A 21,698-nucleotide genomic window follows, 5' to 3' on the forward strand; every position below is an offset into this window, starting at 1 on the left:
AATTCCCTCTATCTATCCACTTTCATTCCTTAAAATTCCTTCTCATTGTAGATAAGTTTCTATTTCTAAACTGCAAAAAATCAGTCCAGTTAGTGTCGCCAGAGATTTACAACGTTCTTTCAAATATAAAATAAATTTACTCCAGTCTTTTTCAAACAGTTGGTCTCGCTGGCCGTGGATTTTCCTGGACAGTTTTGCAAGTTCTGCATATTCAATCATTTTAGTTTCCCATTGTACTGTTGGAATTTCTTGCTGCTTCCATTTCTGGGCTAAAAGAATCCTTACCGCCGTTGTGGCATAAAGAAATATATTATAATCCTTCTTAGAGATTTTATTACCTATTATGCCCAACGAAAAAAGCTTCTGGTTTCTTTTGAAAAGTATTCTTAAATATTTTCTTAAGCTCATTATATATCATCTATATATATAAAAATGTAGGCATTGCGCGCGCAGAGGTCACAGCCTTTCTCCATAACCGCTGAACCAAATTGCATCAAATTAGGACAAAGCGTACCTTGCCCATCAGTGAGGGATCTGGCATAATTTCCCCCCCAAAAAAGCACAGCTTTCATACCTTAAATAGTGATTAAAGACAAAAAATGTGGCACACAAATTAGACATCACCAGCAAAAGCTCTGAAGACTCCAGCAGTGTCCAATAGAAAGGCAGATTGCATGCTGTCACCAGCAAAAGCTATGAAGGGCGGCGCCAAATAATGACATCATCAACCAAGCAACTGAAACAACCAAGGCGGCCATTACCAGACCCCTAGGCCCCTGCTAGGCTGCTAGGCCCCCACTAGGCCCGGGGGGGGGGAGGGCGAGCGCCCGGATCGCAGGCCGCAGCACAGCCTTTGTTCTATGTAGGGAAGGGTATCCTACAGGGATGAGCCAGGGGGTTGGAGGGAGGAGGGGCAGGATACGTCATGGATCGGGACAGGGAGGGAGGAATCACAGGGATGACACACAGCAACGCGTGGCCAGGCTAGCTAGTCTCCCAATATATTTTTACCTTAGGACAAGTCCACCGCATATGGTAGAAATTCCATTCTTTACATTTCCAACATAGATTGTTACTTGTCCTATACATTTTGGCTAATTTTGTTGGCATCAAGTACCACCTATACATCATTTTCATTATATTTTCCTTTAAAGCAGTACAAGCAGTAAATTTTATTCCTCTCTTCCATGACACGGGGTGCCTTCAGATTTGCCGCCCCGGGCAGCCAGGCGGCTAGCTACGCCGCTGCATCTTGATAGCATTTTCAGTTGGAACCGCTTCCTTCCGACTTGCAGCATCTTCTGGATCCAGCTTTGGAAAAAAGATACACTGGCTACCGGTTTGTACATGGTGTTTCCATGTGCAACCAACACCTGTTAGATCACTCACAAGTGCAGCCTCTGAAGCAGCGCTGTATGTGCAGTGTTTAAAAAGCGGCTCATTCTGTTACTTAATTGAGTCACAACTGCAATACCTGCTGCTTGAGTGCATCTTATATTTATTGGATGCTATCCTTGTGGTGCCTGTCATGATGCATTTCTTAGATCAATTCATTGATCTCTCTGTAATGTTAGGACTAGAAGTGCATGCATTATGTCATCTGAAATGTGGTGTTTGTACTTGGCAAGGTTTTCAGGCACTTACTTGCATTATGTCATTCTGAGATCCAGTGGTGGAGCCGAGAGTGTCTAGTCCATGGCAACTTCAAGGTGCTTAGCTATGAACTTTGAATTCCAGGCACATATTCAGAAGGCTTACTAAGAGAAATGGAAACTGTTTGGCACCAACTGTTTGGCCACTACGCTGTTTCTAGGGTACTGATTGCTGGACAGAACAAAAGCAGCTGCGGTATCCTATATAATAATGTCCATGTTGTCCCTGCGTCCAGATGTCCCGTGTGTCCCTGGGTCACTGCGCATGTCCCCCAGGGACACAGGGATTGGACGGAGAGACAACCAGGGACACAGGGATTGGACGCGCGCGCTCTCCCCCCCCTCCCGACCTACCTGAGGCCGCCAACCGCAGCTCCCTGTGCGAGCGCGTGCTCTGTCTCCACGCAGGCGCACATGCTTCAAAGCAGCAGCGTGAGGAGGATCAGGTTGCCAGATAGCCCCGTGCGAGCGCGCGCTCTGTCTCCACGCAGGCGCACACGCTTCAAATCAGCAGCTTGAGGAGGATGAGGCTGCAAGATAGCCCCGTGCGAGCGCGCGCTCTGTCTCCACGCAGGCGCACACGCTTCAAAACAGCAGCTTGAGGAGGATGAGGCTGCAAGATAGCCCCGTGCGAGCGCGCGCTCTGTCTCCACGCAGGCGCACTCGCTTCAAAGCACGAGCTCTCCTCACCCCCACCCCTCTGCCTAACGTTTCCGTGCGAGCGCGCGCTCTGTTTCCACGCAGGCGCTCTCCTCACCCCCACCCCTCTGCCTAACGTCTCCTTACACGAGGAGAAGGAGGCTGCTTCTTTTCGCTTCTCCGCACCCCCACCCCTCTGCTAACGTTTCCTTACGGGAGGAGAAGGAGGCTGCTTTTGTTAGGCGACCAGCAGCAAGCGGCACACGTGCGAGCTCTCCCCACACCCACCCATCTGCCTAACATATCCTTACTTTCTCAAAGCAGCTCTGCTTGCCTCCCCCACCACTACCTACTTACAGATTGGGAAATCTTTTCTCCGTCTGAAATACATGTAAATCTCCTGATCAGTATTGGTTTCTGAAGCAAGGGACTGTTGGTAAACTGACACTCATTACGGATCTGGTTGCAACTCAAGCCTGTTCTGAAACTTTTATTGTCCCCATTTACTGTGAGTGGACCAAAAGCTAATCTGAATAAACTGTGCCTCACAAAGGTCAGTACTCTGCACTCCTCTGAAGTCTACACCCTAGGCATGTTAAATGTAAAAAAAGAGAGAAAAAATCTGACTCCTGAAGAACTAAAATCTTTACGACAACTGCAGTACTAAGTGATCCATTCCACTCATTCACTTCAAAACTCTTTCCTATAAGGGCTGTGGGGGGAAGCCTGTCCCAAATCCAAAGTCCTGTCAGTCTGTGTTAGGTAAATACTATATGTGTACATCAAACCAGTCATATGAAAAACCTATAAAAACCCAAGTGAAGCGTCAGTTTAATTGAAAACAACCTGCACAAATATCACTACTATGCACTCCTCTGAGGTATACACCCTAAGCATGTTAAATGTAAAACAAAGAGGGGAAAATCTGACTCCTGAAGAACTACAATCTTTACGACAACAAAAAGCAGAAAGTGAAAGACAAAAACCAGCACAAAAAACAAAAAAAGGAGACGAAAATGAGCTAAATAAAAACACAGAAAGACGCAGAGCTAAGAGAGCAAGTCAAACCCCAGATGAACAACTAAGAATACGTCAACAAAACAGCAAAAGGGAAAGAAAAAGACGAGTAAATAGATCAATTGAAGAAAAGGTAAAAAATCAAAAGAAAGACACTGAAAGAAAAAGATCTAAAAGAGCAACTTTAACTCATAATGACCGACAACCTCTAAATCAGAAACAAAACACAAACAAGAATGACAGTATAACAGATAAAAGACATTTACATGAAGATGCAAAGACACTAACTCGCAGAAAAAACAAAACATTTTATATAGAGAAAAATAGAAATGCTAAAAAAGAAATTCAAAAACGACAGCAAGATGCTGAAAGACAAAAAGCAAGGAGAGCAAATAGAACTCCAGAGGAACGAAAAATACAATGTAAACGACATGCCACACTAGAAAGAGAAAGGTTAACACATCTGCCTCCAGATGAACGCCAATTACGGAAACAACAATTAACACAGAGGAAAAGAGAATTACGACAAAGGAAAAACATAGAGAGAGAAACAATACAAAACCAAGACTCAAGGCCTGCAAAACTAACAATGACACTTATGAATGAATTGGAAAACTTCAATGAGGACATCATTAAAACACACACGTGTGGACATTTAGATCAGATATGCCAGTTTTGTAGTGCTAAACATTTTGAAGCTGAAAGACCTTCTGATCGAAAATTTTCACAATGTTGTTCAAAAGGAAAAGTAAATCTTCCCTCAATCAGTACAAATCCATTAATCCAACAGCTCATGACTGGACAACATTACTACAGCAAAAATTTCTTCAACAATATTAGATCTATAAATAGTGCATTAGCATTTGCCTCCATGGGAGCAAACATTACTCCACCACCTGGCAATGGCCCATATTGTTTCCGGATCCACGGATCAATTTGTCACAGAGCAGGCACACTGCACCCAGAACAGGGACAAAACAGACAGTTTGCTCAATTATATATTTTAGATCCTTCTGAAGCAGCAGAGCAAAGAATGCAAAATTCCGCAAATACTGGAATAAATCCAGAAATTATAAAAAAACTAAGCACACTCATTGCTCAAACAAATCCATTTGCAGAGGCCTGCAAAATGTTGTACCAAGTTGAAAAAGAATATGAGGAGGATGCTGCAACAACTGGAAACATTATTAAGGAAGTGACCATGACAATAGTGCAAGATCGAAGAAATGACCAAAGACGCTATAATGCACCAAAACATAATGAGGTTGCATTCATTTTTCAAAATGATGATGGCGAACCACCACTAGAAAGAGATCTTCTAATACACTGCAAAGCAAGTACAGATGATATAAATAAAAGAACAACACAAAGGATTAGTGTCCTTGACCCCAATCTGGAACCCATGGTTTATCCATTACTCTTCCCTTATGGTGATCAAAGCTGGGGAATTGATATACCTTTGCAACACAGACCTCAAGCGTTACAAAATTTAACAAATCAAACACGAAATCCTAGAATTCGAGTTACACAAATGCAATACTATGGGTATCGTCTTTCCATCAGAGACAACTTTAACCCCTTCTTAAATGCTGGCCGCCTTACACAACAGTATATAGTTGATGCATATGTAAAAACTGAATCCAACAGACTCAACTATGTACGACAAAATCAGCAAAAATTGAGAGTTGAAAAATACTCAGGATTGATGGACCACTTAATTAATGAATCCAATCAGAAAGGCCTGATTCCTGGAAAAACATACATATTACCATCCTCATTTGCAGGTAGCCCAAGAAACATGCTCCAAAATTATCAAGATGCAATGGCAATTGTTAGGAAATATGGCAAACCTGATCTTTTCATCACAATGACGTGCAACCCCAAATGGCAAGAGATTGTTGAAAACCTACAACATGGCCAAACTACTGATGCTCGACCTGATTTAGTTGCAAGAGTATTTCATCTAAAACTGAAAGCTTTAATTGAAGATCTCTGTAAAAAACATATTTTTGGAGTACCAAAAGCAATGGTCTACGTAATAGAATTTCAGAAGAGGGGTTTACCTCATGCTCACATACTACTTATTCTTAAAGATGACTGCAAACCCAAAACCGAAGAACTGATAGACAAAATAGTATCTGCTGAAATTCCAAATATAACCAACACTCCACGCTTACATGCAATTGTTACAAAACATATGATCCATGGACCATGCGGACCACTCAACCCTAATTCACCATGTATGTCAAATGACAAATGCACTAAGGAATTTCCAAAACCATTCCAGGAAAAAACATCAGCAAATACAAATGGTTATCCAAAATATAGAAGACGAAACACAAACCAAACTTCAATTGTGAATGGCAGGACAATAGATAACCATTGGGTTGTACCATATAATCCACATCTTGCCCTAAATTACAATTGCCACATTAATGTTGAAGTCTGCGCATCCATAAAAAGTGTCAAATACCTTTTTAAATATGTGTACAAAGGTCATGATTGTGCAAATGTTGTGATTCAAGAACAAGGCACTTTAAATCATGATGAAATTAAGACCTTCATGGATTCCAGATATGTCAGCGCTCCAGAAGCAGCATGGCGTTTAAATGGGTTTGAAATGCATTACCAATCACATACCATCCATAGGTTAGCAGTGCATCTGCCTGATGAACAATCTGTATTTTTCAATCCGAATGACATCAATACAGCAGCCCAGAGAGCTTCAACAAGAAATACTCAATTGACGGCTTGGTTTAAATTAAATCAAGAGCAAGAGCAAGCAAGGAAAATTTTATATTCAGACATTCCAATACACTATGTATTTGACTCTGAAACCAATACATGGAAATTACGACAGCGGGGTGCAGACAAAATCATTGGACGAATGTATTCTGTCAATTTATCATCAGATCCAGAACGCTACTGCATGCGTCTCCTATTGCTACATGTTCCCGGTGCAATATCATTTGAAGATCTGAGAACTGTCAATGGAAATATCTATCCCAGTTTCCAAGATGCTGCAAAAGAAAGAGGCCTCATCAATGATGATCAAGTGTGGGAGAACACTTTAGAAGATGCTATCCAATACAGCATGCCAAAACAACTAAGAGAGTTATTTGCGTACATTTGTGTATTTGCCTCCCTACAGAACATGAATGATCTTTTTGTAAAATATGAACAGTACCTCACCGAAGATATCGTTCAAAAACATATCCATCACAACGATGAATGCACAATATGCCGTTATATCGCGTTACAGGAAATATGTAACATTCTACAACTCCATGGGAAAAAATGTGAAGATTTTGGGTTACCACCTATACTACCAAATTCAAACTTACTTACTGATAACTACAACCAAGTTTTCAAAAAACAAAAAGCAGAAGAAATGACAATTACATTAAACAAAGAACAAAAAACAGCTTTACAAACAATATTGCAAGCAACTGAAAATGACAACCTTAGTAACCACTGTTTTTTCATAGATGGCCCAGGAGGTAGTGGTAAAACATATCTTTACAAGACCCTGCTCAGCACATTTCGTGGACAAGGAAATATTGCACTACCTGTAGCCTCCACAGGTATAGCAGCCAATCTTCTTGAGGGTGGAAGAACATACCACTCCCAATTCAAGTTACCTGTGCCTATAGTTGAGAATACAACATCAAATATACGACTCAATTCTGTTGATGCTGAACGTTTACGAAATTCAAAAATAATAATTTGGGATGAATGTACTATGGCCCCCTCTGTAGCTCTTGCAGTGGTTAGCAGACTGCTCCAAGAAATAATGGACAACAACAAACCGTTTGGAGGAAAAGTAATCTTACTTGGAGGAGATTTCAGGCAAACACTTCCCGTAGTACCTCACGGTGACCGTACAAAAATTGTTGAGGCCTGTGTTAAGAATAATAGTCTGTGGAGTATTTTCCAAGTCCTTAAACTTAAAAAGAATATACGCTCAGTAGACACTGAATTCAGCAATTGGCTGATCAAAGTGGGCAGTGGTGATACACCACACATTGACGGTTTGCCTGAAGATGTAATTGAAATACCTTCCAAAATTTTATGCACAGGAGATATTATAAAAAACTTTTTTGGAGACAAAAATCCTGTTACAGATGTCCCTAACTTAGCAAAAAAATCTATTCTTTGCCCAAAGAACTGTGATGTAAACTCCATAAATGAAGAGGTACTTAACATTTTAGAAGGAGAGACCGTGACATACCTCAGTTCAAACTCAATTGATGACTCAAGTGAGGAAGATATTCAAAACTATCCAATTGAGTTCCTCAATGAAATAACTCCAACAGGTATGCCTAAGCATAAACTCAACCTTAAAAAGGCCGCTATAATTATGCTCCTTAGAAACCTAAACACTAAAAAAGGATTGTGCAACGGCACCCGTCTCATCGTCAAACAACTTAAGAAAAACATCATAATTGCTCAAGTAATAACAGGTTCAGCGGAAGGAAACATAGTCTTTATTCCCCGTATGGATTTGGCTCCAACAACAACTGATTTACCGTTTATCTTACGAAGAAGACAATTTCCAGTAACATTAGCTTTTGCAATGACAATTAACAAATCTCAGGGGCAAACCTTGGAAAAAGTTGGAATTTACTTGCCGGAACCAGTATTCAGCCATGGTCAGTTATATGTTGCATTATCAAGAGTAAGGAGTTTTAATGATGTCATGGTGAAAGTCATAGAAGGTCCTAACCAAGGCAAACTGTTGGAAAACTGTGACAAAATATTCACAAGGAATGTTGTCTATAAAGAAATTTTATAGAAATTCAACATAACCTACCAAAAACACAAAATCAAAAATTAAAAAAACCCACTAATTTTGCTTATTTACAATTGTTTGACAAGGTTTGCACTTAAGAAACATTTACCATACCTAAATTGTTTTGGTTTATAACATCAAAAAAAGAAAAGAAAAAGAAATTCTTCAAATTATTCTTCTTTAACAATTCTAAAAAAATAAATACAATAAAATACAAATCAACTGCATGGTTGTCCACTTTTTTATTATGCACTATAACCAGTCTGTTCTTACAAATGTTTCACCACATATGTTCTAGCGCCCGTTTATTTAACGGGCTTAATGATACTAGTCCTATATAATAATGTCCATGTTGTCCCTGCGTCCAGATGTCCCGTGTGTCCCTGGGTCACTGCGCATGTCCCCCAGGGACACAGGGATTGGACGGAGAGACAACCAGGGACACAGGGATTGGACGCGCGCGCTCTCCCCCCCCTCCCGACCTACCTGAGGCCGCCAACCGCAGCTCCCTGTGCGAGCGCGTGCTCTGTCTCCACGCAGGCGCACATGCTTCAAAGCAGCAGCGTGAGGAGGATCAGGTTGCCAGATAGCCCCGTGCGAGCGCGCGCTCTGTCTCCACGCAGGCGCACACGCTTCAAATCAGCAGCTTGAGGAGGATGAGGCTGCAAGATAGCCCCGTGCGAGCGCGCGCTCTGTCTCCACGCAGGCGCACACGCTTCAAAACAGCAGCTTGAGGAGGATGAGGCTGCAAGATAGCCCCGTGCGAGCGCGCGCTCTGTCTCCACGCAGGCGCACTCGCTTCAAAGCACGAGCTCTCCTCACCCCCACCCCTCTGCCTAACGTTTCCGTGCGAGCGCGCGCTCTGTTTCCACGCAGGCGCTCTCCTCACCCCCACCCCTCTGCCTAACGTCTCCTTACACGAGGAGAAGGAGGCTGCTTCTTTTCGCTTCTCCGCACCCCCACCCCTCTGCTAACGTTTCCTTACGGGAGGAGAAGGAGGCTGCTTTTGTTAGGCGACCAGCAGCAAGCGGCACACGTGCGAGCTCTCCCCACACCCACCCATCTGCCTAACATATCCTTACTTTCTCAAAGCAGCTCTGCTTGCCTCCCCCACCACTACCTACTTACAGATTGGGAAATCTTTTCTCCGTCTGAAATACATGTAAATCTCCTGATCAGTATTGGTTTCTGAAGCAAGGGACTGTTGGTAAACTGACACTCATTACGGATCTGGTTGCAACTCAAGCCTGTTCTGAAACTTTTATTGTCCCCATTTACTGTGAGTGGACCAAAAGCTAATCTGAATAAACTGTGCCTCACAAAGGTCAGTACTCTGCACTCCTCTGAAGTCTACACCCTAGGCATGTTAAATGTAAAAAAAGAGAGAAAAAATCTGACTCCTGAAGAACTAAAATCTTTACGACAACTGCAGTACTAAGTGATCCATTCCACTCATTCACTTCAAAACTCTTTCCTATAAGGGCTGTGGGGGGAAGCCTGTCCCAAATCCAAAGTCCTGTCAGTCTGTGTTAGGTAAATACTATATGTGTACATCAAACCAGTCATATGAAAAACCTATAAAAACCCAAGTGAAGCGTCAGTTTAATTGAAAACAACCTGCACAAATATCACTACTATGCACTCCTCTGAGGTATACACCCTAAGCATGTTAAATGTAAAACAAAGAGGGGAAAATCTGACTCCTGAAGAACTACAATCTTTACGACAACAAAAAGCAGAAAGTGAAAGACAAAAACCAGCACAAAAAACAAAAAAAGGAGACGAAAATGAGCTAAATAAAAACACAGAAAGACGCAGAGCTAAGAGAGCAAGTCAAACCCCAGATGAACAACTAAGAATACGTCAACAAAACAGCAAAAGGGAAAGAAAAAGACGAGTAAATAGATCAATTGAAGAAAAGGTAAAAAATCAAAAGAAAGACACTGAAAGAAAAAGATCTAAAAGAGCAACTTTAACTCATAATGACCGACAACCTCTAAATCAGAAACAAAACACAAACAAGAATGACAGTATAACAGATAAAAGACATTTACATGAAGATGCAAAGACACTAACTCGCAGAAAAAACAAAACATTTTATATAGAGAAAAATAGAAATGCTAAAAAAGAAATTCAAAAACGACAGCAAGATGCTGAAAGACAAAAAGCAAGGAGAGCAAATAGAACTCCAGAGGAACGAAAAATACAATGTAAACGACATGCCACACTAGAAAGAGAAAGGTTAACACATCTGCCTCCAGATGAACGCCAATTACGGAAACAACAATTAACACAGAGGAAAAGAGAATTACGACAAAGGAAAAACATAGAGAGAGAAACAATACAAAACCAAGACTCAAGGCCTGCAAAACTAACAATGACACTTATGAATGAATTGGAAAACTTCAATGAGGACATCATTAAAACACACACGTGTGGACATTTAGATCAGATATGCCAGTTTTGTAGTGCTAAACATTTTGAAGCTGAAAGACCTTCTGATCGAAAATTTTCACAATGTTGTTCAAAAGGAAAAGTAAATCTTCCCTCAATCAGTACAAATCCATTAATCCAACAGCTCATGACTGGACAACATTACTACAGCAAAAATTTCTTCAACAATATTAGATCTATAAATAGTGCATTAGCATTTGCCTCCATGGGAGCAAACATTACTCCACCACCTGGCAATGGCCCATATTGTTTCCGGATCCACGGATCAATTTGTCACAGAGCAGGCACACTGCACCCAGAACAGGGACAAAACAGACAGTTTGCTCAATTATATATTTTAGATCCTTCTGAAGCAGCAGAGCAAAGAATGCAAAATTCCGCAAATACTGGAATAAATCCAGAAATTATAAAAAAACTAAGCACACTCATTGCTCAAACAAATCCATTTGCAGAGGCCTGCAAAATGTTGTACCAAGTTGAAAAAGAATATGAGGAGGATGCTGCAACAACTGGAAACATTATTAAGGAAGTGACCATGACAATAGTGCAAGATCGAAGAAATGACCAAAGACGCTATAATGCACCAAAACATAATGAGGTTGCATTCATTTTTCAAAATGATGATGGCGAACCACCACTAGAAAGAGATCTTCTAATACACTGCAAAGCAAGTACAGATGATATAAATAAAAGAACAACACAAAGGATTAGTGTCCTTGACCCCAATCTGGAACCCATGGTTTATCCATTACTCTTCCCTTATGGTGATCAAAGCTGGGGAATTGATATACCTTTGCAACACAGACCTCAAGCGTTACAAAATTTAACAAATCAAACACGAAATCCTAGAATTCGAGTTACACAAATGCAATACTATGGGTATCGTCTTTCCATCAGAGACAACTTTAACCCCTTCTTAAATGCTGGCCGCCTTACACAACAGTATATAGTTGATGCATATGTAAAAACTGAATCCAACAGACTCAACTATGTACGACAAAATCAGCAAAAATTGAGAGTTGAAAAATACTCAGGATTGATGGACCACTTAATTAATGAATCCAATCAGAAAGGCCTGATTCCTGGAAAAACATACATATTACCATCCTCATTTGCAGGTAGCCCAAGAAACATGCTCCAAAATTATCAAGATGCAATGGCAATTGTTAGGAAATATGGCAAACCTGATCTTTTCATCACAATGACGTGCAACCCCAAATGGCAAGAGATTGTTGAAAACCTACAACATGGCCAAACTACTGATGCTCGACCTGATTTAGTTGCAAGAGTATTTCATCTAAAACTGAAAGCTTTAATTGAAGATCTCTGTAAAAAACATATTTTTGGAGTACCAAAAGCAATGGTCTACGTAATAGAATTTCAGAAGAGGGGTTTACCTCATGCTCACATACTACTTATTCTTAAAGATGACTGCAAACCCAAAACCGAAGAACTGATAGACAAAATAGTATCTGCTGAAATTCCAAATATAACCAACACTCCACGCTTACATGCAATTGTTACAAAACATATGATCCATGGACCATGCGGACCACTCAACCCTAATTCACCATGTATGTCAAATGACAAATGCACTAAGGAATTTCCAAAACCATTCCAGGAAAAAACATCAGCAAATACAAATGGTTATCCAAAATATAGAAGACGAAACACAAACCAAACTTCAATTGTGAATGGCAGGACAATAGATAACCATTGGGTTGTACCATATAATCCACATCTTGCCCTAAATTACAATTGCCACATTAATGTTGAAGTCTGCGCATCCATAAAAAGTGTCAAATACCTTTTTAAATATGTGTACAAAGGTCATGATTGTGCAAATGTTGTGATTCAAGAACAAGGCACTTTAAATCATGATGAAATTAAGACCTTCATGGATTCCAGATATGTCAGCGCTCCAGAAGCAGCATGGCGTTTAAATGGGTTTGAAATGCATTACCAATCACATACCATCCATAGGTTAGCAGTGCATCTGCCTGATGAACAATCTGTATTTTTCAATCCGAATGACATCAATACAGCAGCCCAGAGAGCTTCAACAAGAAATACTCAATTGACGGCTTGGTTTAAATTAAATCAAGAGCAAGAGCAAGCAAGGAAAATTTTATATTCAGACATTCCAATACACTATGTATTTGACTCTGAAACCAATACATGGAAATTACGACAGCGGGGTGCAGACAAAATCATTGGACGAATGTATTCTGTCAATTTATCATCAGATCCAGAACGCTACTGCATGCGTCTCCTATTGCTACATGTTCCCGGTGCAATATCATTTGAAGATCTGAGAACTGTCAATGGAAATATCTATCCCAGTTTCCAAGATGCTGCAAAAGAAAGAGGCCTCATCAATGATGATCAAGTGTGGGAGAACACTTTAGAAGATGCTATCCAATACAGCATGCCAAAACAACTAAGAGAGTTATTTGCGTACATTTGTGTATTTGCCTCCCTACAGAACATGAATGATCTTTTTGTAAAATATGAACAGTACCTCACCGAAGATATCGTTCAAAAACATATCCATCACAACGATGAATGCACAATATGCCGTTATATCGCGTTACAGGAAATATGTAACATTCTACAACTCCATGGGAAAAAATGTGAAGATTTTGGGTTACCACCTATACTACCAAATTCAAACTTACTTACTGATAACTACAACCAAGTTTTCAAAAAACAAAAAGCAGAAGAAATGACAATTACATTAAACAAAGAACAAAAAACAGCTTTACAAACAATATTGCAAGCAACTGAAAATGACAACCTTAGTAACCACTGTTTTTTCATAGATGGCCCAGGAGGTAGTGGTAAAACATATCTTTACAAGACCCTGCTCAGCACATTTCGTGGACAAGGAAATATTGCACTACCTGTAGCCTCCACAGGTATAGCAGCCAATCTTCTTGAGGGTGGAAGAACATACCACTCCCAATTCAAGTTACCTGTGCCTATAGTTGAGAATACAACATCAAATATACGACTCAATTCTGTTGATGCTGAACGTTTACGAAATTCAAAAATAATAATTTGGGATGAATGTACTATGGCCCCCTCTGTAGCTCTTGCAGTGGTTAGCAGACTGCTCCAAGAAATAATGGACAACAACAAACCGTTTGGAGGAAAAGTAATCTTACTTGGAGGAGATTTCAGGCAAACACTTCCCGTAGTACCTCACGGTGACCGTACAAAAATTGTTGAGGCCTGTGTTAAGAATAATAGTCTGTGGAGTATTTTCCAAGTCCTTAAACTTAAAAAGAATATACGCTCAGTAGACACTGAATTCAGCAATTGGCTGATCAAAGTGGGCAGTGGTGATACACCACACATTGACGGTTTGCCTGAAGATGTAATTGAAATACCTTCCAAAATTTTATGCACAGGAGATATTATAAAAAACTTTTTTGGAGACAAAAATCCTGTTACAGATGTCCCTAACTTAGCAAAAAAATCTATTCTTTGCCCAAAGAACTGTGATGTAAACTCCATAAATGAAGAGGTACTTAACATTTTAGAAGGAGAGACCGTGACATACCTCAGTTCAAACTCAATTGATGACTCAAGTGAGGAAGATATTCAAAACTATCCAATTGAGTTCCTCAATGAAATAACTCCAACAGGTATGCCTAAGCATAAACTCAACCTTAAAAAGGCCGCTATAATTATGCTCCTTAGAAACCTAAACACTAAAAAAGGATTGTGCAACGGCACCCGTCTCATCGTCAAACAACTTAAGAAAAACATCATAATTGCTCAAGTAATAACAGGTTCAGCGGAAGGAAACATAGTCTTTATTCCCCGTATGGATTTGGCTCCAACAACAACTGATTTACCGTTTATCTTACGAAGAAGACAATTTCCAGTAACATTAGCTTTTGCAATGACAATTAACAAATCTCAGGGGCAAACCTTGGAAAAAGTTGGAATTTACTTGCCGGAACCAGTATTCAGCCATGGTCAGTTATATGTTGCATTATCAAGAGTAAGGAGTTTTAATGATGTCATGGTGAAAGTCATAGAAGGTCCTAACCAAGGCAAACTGTTGGAAAACTGTGACAAAATATTCACAAGGAATGTTGTCTATAAAGAAATTTTATAGAAATTCAACATAACCTACCAAAAACACAAAATCAAAAATTAAAAAAACCCACTAATTTTGCTTATTTACAATTGTTTGACAAGGTTTGCACTTAAGAAACATTTACCATACCTAAATTGTTTTGGTTTATAACATCAAAAAAAGAAAAGAAAAAGAAATTCTTCAAATTATTCTTCTTTAACAATTCTAAAAAAATAAATACAATAAAATACAAATCAACTGCATGGTTGTCCACTTTTTTATTATGCACTATAACCAGTCTGTTCTTACAAATGTTTCACCACATATGTTCTAGCGCCCGTTTATTTAACGGGCTTAATGATACTAGTGAATGAATATTGTACAAAGGTGTCTTTGCTCAGGCAAGCTCAAAGTTTAAAATATTGACCTTCAAAGCCAAACTTATGAGTGGGGCCATAAGTTTGCACACTTGTAAATGGCTAGGCCTTAATGTACTGTATTGGGCCCAGTCCAAAGATGTGCCCAGAGAGGCTGTGTACATAACTTTAAGCAAACTGCTTAAAAGTTAAAGCAGAAGGTGCTTGCTTAGTGATATTTGCCCCTCTCTTTGAAATCTAAATTGATAATACAGAGGTGAGAATTGTGGCCATCTGGAGGGCATCACATTGGCTGGCCTTGCATTAAAAAGTAATCTGTACCAAAGTGAAAAATGTCTGTCTACCGTTCACATATTTAGAGAAGTCTGCTTTAGTATTGAAACTGTTCGTTTTATTTCACCACTACAAATGAACATCATGGCTTATTGCAGTTTGCTTTATTTCAGTCATATAATTACCATATTTTATTACTTCAAACCATGCAATTTGTGGCATCACATATGATGCCCTAAGTCAGCAGTTGCTGTGATGCCTGTTGTTTTCTTAATATGTTCTTCTCTGGCCGGTTCAGGGTAGAACCAATTACGCACCGGGACGCTACTGCTAATTTCCTTCTGCCAATTCCTTTGTGCTCTGAACTAAGCCTTTGCTCATTCCTTGTTCATATGCATGGCAGCAAGGGTCTTTCTGCATGTCATGATACGAATTTTCAGAGCACTCCTTTGAGATCTGTGGCTTGAAGCTTAGTCACCAATCCTGAAGAAATCCCATTCAGACTGTTCTTAACTCTGACAGTAGGAAGGTTGATTCTGCTTATCTAATTGTTTCACTGCAACTCTAAATGTGCAACCAAGTAGCATTTTATACATAGGCAGACACATCCCTGTATCTATTTTTATGGTAGCCTTTCAAAGTCACTTGAATTGCCCTTTCCTTCTATTTTTTGTTCTGCTCTAAAATAATGCCTTTCTTAGAGTGCCATATATTAAAATGGATTTGCTGTATGTGGGTCATTCCACACAGCCAGCTTCTTCTACAACCTCTTCTCACTTTTTTTTTTTTAGCAAAGTCTGAAGCCCCAGGGTTTAAATGACCCCCCACCTCACATTTCTTTAATACAGCTTCTTGAAAAGCCCTTTTAACCCTCCAAATCAGGCATAGGCAAACTCAGCCCTCCAGATGTTTTGGGACTACCGTACAACTCCCATCATCCCTAGCTAACAGGACCCAGTGGTCAGGGATGATGGGAGTTGTGCTCCCAAAACATTGGGAGGCTGAGTTTGCCTATGCCTGCTCCAAATTCAGAAATTCACCATGCCCACCCCAAAAAAGTATTTAAGACGTAGCAGTATTTGACTAGCTTGTGGGTTCCTTCTGCTCTTTTTCTTGGGGAAAGTACTGAGGCAGAATCCCAAAAGAGCTTGTGGATTAACAAGCTTGTATGTGCTGAAGCTTGTGGGTTTGATGAGCACATCAGCATTAAGTGCAGGCTTCCTATCTAATGTATGTGAGTAGTGAACTTTTAGCAGGGCCTAATGCTTTAATCTCTTCTACTTTTCCTGTTGTTTGCATCCATCTGATCCATCTGTCTCAATAGACAATGGAGTGCAGCTCCAGGGATGAAATCAAACTGCTGCATTAGCAGCACCGAAGTAACCTCTCTGGGTTACAAGCCTGAGCAGTGTGCATGGAGGTCCTGTACTGGCCAGACAACAAGACCCCCCCCCCCTCTCGGCCTCGGTGATCCGGTCCAAAGGAAAGCATAGCAATATGTTTAGCACCAGCTTGGCTGCAGGAGTTGCAGTAAGGGGGCGTATGAGGTGCCATCCAACCGTCTTAGGGACTCCACTCCCAATTTGTGTGGGGCTTAATCCATAGCTTTCTCCCGAAGACATCCCACAAGGTAGCAGATGACCCAGTATAAATGTGAATCATGTGCCTATAGCAGCTGGTTTGCATACAACTTTTATCTATGCAAAAAATGGCCTATGCAGGGTATACAGGTATACAGGGAAGGTGTTTTCTTTCTATACTTCTAGAAATGCTGTGTGTGTCGGTATTTGGGTATGGCCTCTGCTGCTGTATATCTGACATTCATGAACACCTCTCAAATCATGTCACAATTTCTCAACTATTCAGTCACCTGGGAAAAATCATATTCCTAGAAGCCAAAATATTTTTTGCCAATTGCATCTCCAACTGAGAGCAAACGTTATTTATAACTAACAATAGACTTTGTATACTGACACAGATCCTAGCCTCAGTATCCCGTAGGCATTTTCTGACATTTGCAGGTCAGATTAGTCTTTTCAGGAGGTCACAAGCTTTAGATACTAAATAGAATATAAATATTTGGTGAAGGGATGCAGGCCAGAGCCACACTCATTCAGTGCAGTCTTAGCATTCACATGGCCTACTTCAAAACAAGTTGGCATGGAGGCCAACTTTGATACACACTCATTCTAACTGCATATGTTTAAACTGGGTAGGAAACTTCTCTCTCCCTACCACGGCAAACTGTTGTTGACATTACTACGGTATATTTATTCATTTTACAACACAAATGCCATCTTGGAGATAATTGCTTCTCTCTACATTCTTTTGCTTGACGGTTGGTAAACAGAGGTTGGTAAATAGAAACTGTGAATTCTACCCATTGATGGTAGTGTCCATTATCGGTAAATGTGTACATTTTAGTTTGTGGGGAAGCAGATAAGGGAGTTCTATTGAGCAGTCACCTATTGCTGGAAGAAAACTAGTTTTGTTTAAGAAGGTTTGTGAAGCTTCTCTGCATATACAGTCAACTTGACTCACATAGAAGAGGTCTCTCATCACTAGTGCTATTTTTGACATATAAAACCTTTAATGGCTGCAATACCTTAAGTACCACCTCTCCCCATATGAACCGGCCTGAACCCTGCTATCATCGCCGGAAGCCCTTCTCCAAGTGCCTCATCCACATGGAGGTCCCGTGGCAACACTGGAACAGGCCTTTTCTGTGTTGGCTCCCAGTTTGTGGAATGCTCTCTGCAGGAAGGTTCACTTGGTGCCTCCATTACATATCTTAGGTGCCAGACAAGAACATATATCTTTAACCAGGCCTTTGGGTGATTAACATTCTCTGTCCTTTTGAATGGGTTTGTGGGATGGGGGTTATTGGTTTATTTTTGTTCTTGTTTTTATTATGTGTTTTCATCTTGTATTTTTCTGTTGTGAACTGCTCTGTGATCTTTGGATGAAAGGTGGTATACAGATTTAATAAATGAAAATAAAAGCCTCTTTCTGGGCAGACTGACACTGGTTTACTCAAATGGCGGCTGTGCTATAAAGTGAGAAGAATTGTTTCCAAGGTTGAAGCCAGTTCAGAAGCTAAAGCTTGTATATCTTAAGCATTTTTTTGCCCACAGTGAAAAGAGCCAGCGTGTCCTACTTTTTATTTTTTATTAAAGCTTCTCCTCTTCCCAGAGGGGAGGAGTTGTAAGTGGGAATCACCTGTGTCACTGGAGTCCTGAGCCTGCGTCATGCCCCCCCAGCCAGCCAATTTGGCTGGCTGAGGGGCATGGTTTAGCTGCATTTAAATGGCCCACAAGCTTTTCATTGTTTTGTTCCTGCTTCCTCGGATCACCCACCCTCCCTCCCTCTAGGTTTTGCTTCAGCACCTGGCCTTGCTATGGACCTTGGTTTGTCACCTGTTCAGGGGGCCTGGTAGGATTTTTTCCACTTGGCAGATTGGCACCAGCCACTTGGTTTTTCGCCTCCCTTGTAGCAAATTGTCACAAATTTGTAAGGTTTGGCGGTTAGGCATTGGAAAATGCTTTTTGTGTTGGAGGGGAGGTTGTGGCCATGTGATGGGTATTCCATTAAAGCAGGCATCCCCAAACTGCGCCCTCCAGATGTTTTGGCCTACAACTCCCATGATCCCTAGCTAACAGGACCAGTGGTCCGGGATGATGGGAATTGTAGTCCAAAACATCTGGAGGGCCGAAGTTTGGGTGTGCCTGCATTAAAGGAATCCAGTGGTTGTGGTTCCTGTCTGATACCCAGGTGGTGGCTAAGGCCATGACACGACCCTCTGGTGACTCTGGGGTAGGGGAAAGCTTCCAGTTGATTTGCATCAACAAGCTCCCCCTACAGGTTGTTAACCCTTGTGTTGCTCCCTGCAGAGCAGGCAGGAGCCAAGTATACTCTGTTCGGATCCAATGCCTAAGCCAAGACCACTCACATTCTGTAACCAATAAAGTTGTGGCCTTTTTTTAGCACATTAACATAAAATACTTGTGTTCATGTGTCTTATTTCATCACAAAGCGGGGAGCGGGGCCTCGACTCAGAATAGTGGTTGCTGTAATTAGGTATACAAGATGGGATAGAGAAAGGGTTCGTTTTAGTCAGAAATTAAGACTTTTCTTTTCTTTTTTCTCTTTTTTCTTTTTTTCCTGTCTTTCCTTGCATGTGTTTATGAGGGTTAATTAATCCCCATGGCCATCTATCTCAAATTGACTAGTGAAACAGGTGTCAAGCCGGCAGCCTTTCTAGCTTTTGTGCAGGTCAGAATAGGTAGGTAAGGGCATGAATCCATATGCCTGAGATGTATGTTTTGTGCATTATTGAAAAACTTTTTAAAAACACAACAACCACAAAACCATCTTTTCATTTTTATGCTGGGCATTGCTGCTGCTATGTTGGTCCTCAAGCATGGGAAAAAACAGAGGTTACTTTATTAACCCCATAATAAGTATTATTATTTTCATGGTAGTGTGTAATGTGTAGGTCTCACTGTCATAAAAACCATACACCGAGGTCCAACACCTACTTGAAGTATTAGCTGCTTTTCTAGGAGTCAAGATAAGAGCCAAAAATTGTATTGTTCATGCTGTTTTAGGGCTTGCTCCATGTTGCCAGGTGATGGGATTGAGGTTTAAAACACTTGTGTGCAAGTAGTTTAACTTTATAGCAGTTGTCCTCATGCATTCCCCCCACTACCTAAACTCACTGAGTAACTCTCTGTTAGAAACCGGGACTAAAAACCCGAGCTATAGTACACAGCATAAGGGGAATAACTTTAAGCTCCTCTTTTATTTGCAAATAAATTTATGTTCCTAGAACCTCAGTTTATGCAGTAGCTACTCCAACTGTATTGGCACATAAGTATGGATATTCTTTTAAGGAAGAACCCTGGGTGCATTACGCTGCTTTTTGTCTATGCATTTCTTTTGGGTGTTTTCATGAGCACAGCTGTTTTGGTGTCCTAAATATGCCTCATTTTAGGCATGTAAGAAAGCTTTTGATAACTTTGCCAATGACGCTTATTGTGCTGCTTGATAAGCTGCCATTTGAAACTCTGGCATTCAGTAGGAGAAAGTGTTGGAGGTTATGGTATGTGTGGTGGCATCTAGCAGTGGCTCTTAGTCTCTGCAACCAATAAAGGCGAAGGGGCATTTTGGCTTCAGAGTCCGACCACCTGTCATAAATAGTGCTGAAGGGGTTGCGGTCCATCATCTCCTTAGTGGTCTAGCTTTTACTTCATGGTACATTTTCTAGAAAAATGCCTCCCGACATTAAATCAGAAATGTAACCAAGAGGCTGACAGGGGTGGGCAGGAGAGGCCATCTGTTGTCTGGCTACCTGCATCCACAGAAGGTGAAACAGGAAGAGCACGCCAGTGCTTGTCCTTTTCTTTGTGGAGAGATGGTTGAGATGGAGGCAGCAAAGCAGTTGCCCATTAATACCTTTGCAACGGTGTGACTTACTTTGTGAGCATCTCACATCTCTGGAGAGGGCTGGAGGTCTTTGTCAGAGAGGAGGATAACAGTGTGTGTTACTGTGCAGCACGTAAGTCCCCACAACAGGCACACATCCCCCATCTCTTCCTCTTAAAACTCTTCCACAGTCCCATGACCAAGACGGGATGAGAAGAGGGATTTGTCTGACTTCTGTGGCCTCCAGAAAGGAAATGAATGGATTTTGGATTAAAGGGGAAATGAATTAGAAGGGGACCTGGCGACTCTGTTTTCAAAAGCTTTTAAATAGGTGGGAGGCACTGGAATGGTAATTCAGAGTTCACTTCTGGCACCAGAATGCTGCCTCCGTAGAAGGGTGATCTGGTCGTGGCGTTCCATTCAAAGCTTTTTCTAGCCAGATAGAGTGCAAGGAATAAAGGAAGGTACTGTAGATGCCAACCTCTGCTGAGTGTCCTTGGCAGCTAACGCTTTGAAGATTTCATCTTTGAACACGGTGCTTTCCCTTAGCTACCATGGCTGATATTGCAGCAGATTAGAGGGCTCTTGGGTAGCTGGAGCCAAAGGAAAGAGCCATGAAATTAATGGGATGTGTGGGAGGGGCATTAAGCATCTTGACTTTCTGGAAGCACTGGCTGCCTTTGGCATCAGTTGCAACATGAACCAGTATGTTCACAATAGGCTCAAGTTAACTTTAATCTTTATGATACAGACAGGTAGTTGCATTTTTGCAAAAACTGTCCACCATCTTTTGTGTTGTATTCCGGTTAGCCCACTTTTTTAAAAAAAGTAGAAGAGAGCCCTTGTTTTGAGAGCTATTCAGAGGGGTAGTTATTAAAAAGGAAAAAAAATTCTATGTAATGAATTCAATAGGGCTTGAATCCTAGGTAAGTGTGCATAGGAGTGCAGTCAAAGTTGCTTGTCTTAACTCCCAGTGCAGT

At 40.9% G+C, this 21,698-nt stretch overlaps 3 protein-coding genes across 3 annotated transcripts in view; all 3 read left to right on the forward strand.

The window, feature by feature from the left end:
• The window catches only part of ELOVL7 (ELOVL fatty acid elongase 7), a 59,525-nt gene that overhangs the window by 7,453 nt on the left and 30,374 nt on the right, over positions 1-21,698 (forward strand). The gene's annotated exons all lie outside the window — the stretch shown is intronic.
• On the forward strand, positions 961-8,440 carry LOC118082347 (uncharacterized). Its single transcript, XM_035109704.3, has one exon. It carries the CDS (start codon positions 3,157-3,159, stop codon positions 8,101-8,103), a length of 4,947 nt encoding a protein of 1,648 aa, XP_034965595.3. The 5' UTR covers positions 961-3,156; the 3' UTR covers positions 8,104-8,440.
• LOC148684444 (uncharacterized) lies at positions 9,454-14,865 on the forward strand. The gene has a single exon (XM_088652726.1). The coding sequence runs from the start codon at positions 9,737-9,739 to the stop codon at positions 14,681-14,683; it is 4,947 nt and encodes a 1,648-aa protein (XP_088508852.1). The 5' UTR covers positions 9,454-9,736; the 3' UTR covers positions 14,684-14,865.

This window comes from Zootoca vivipara, chromosome 10, assembly GCF_965207765.1.
Source record: "Zootoca vivipara chromosome 10, rZooViv2.hap1.1, whole genome shotgun sequence".
Taxonomy (NCBI): domain Eukaryota; kingdom Metazoa; phylum Chordata; class Lepidosauria; order Squamata; family Lacertidae; genus Zootoca; species Zootoca vivipara.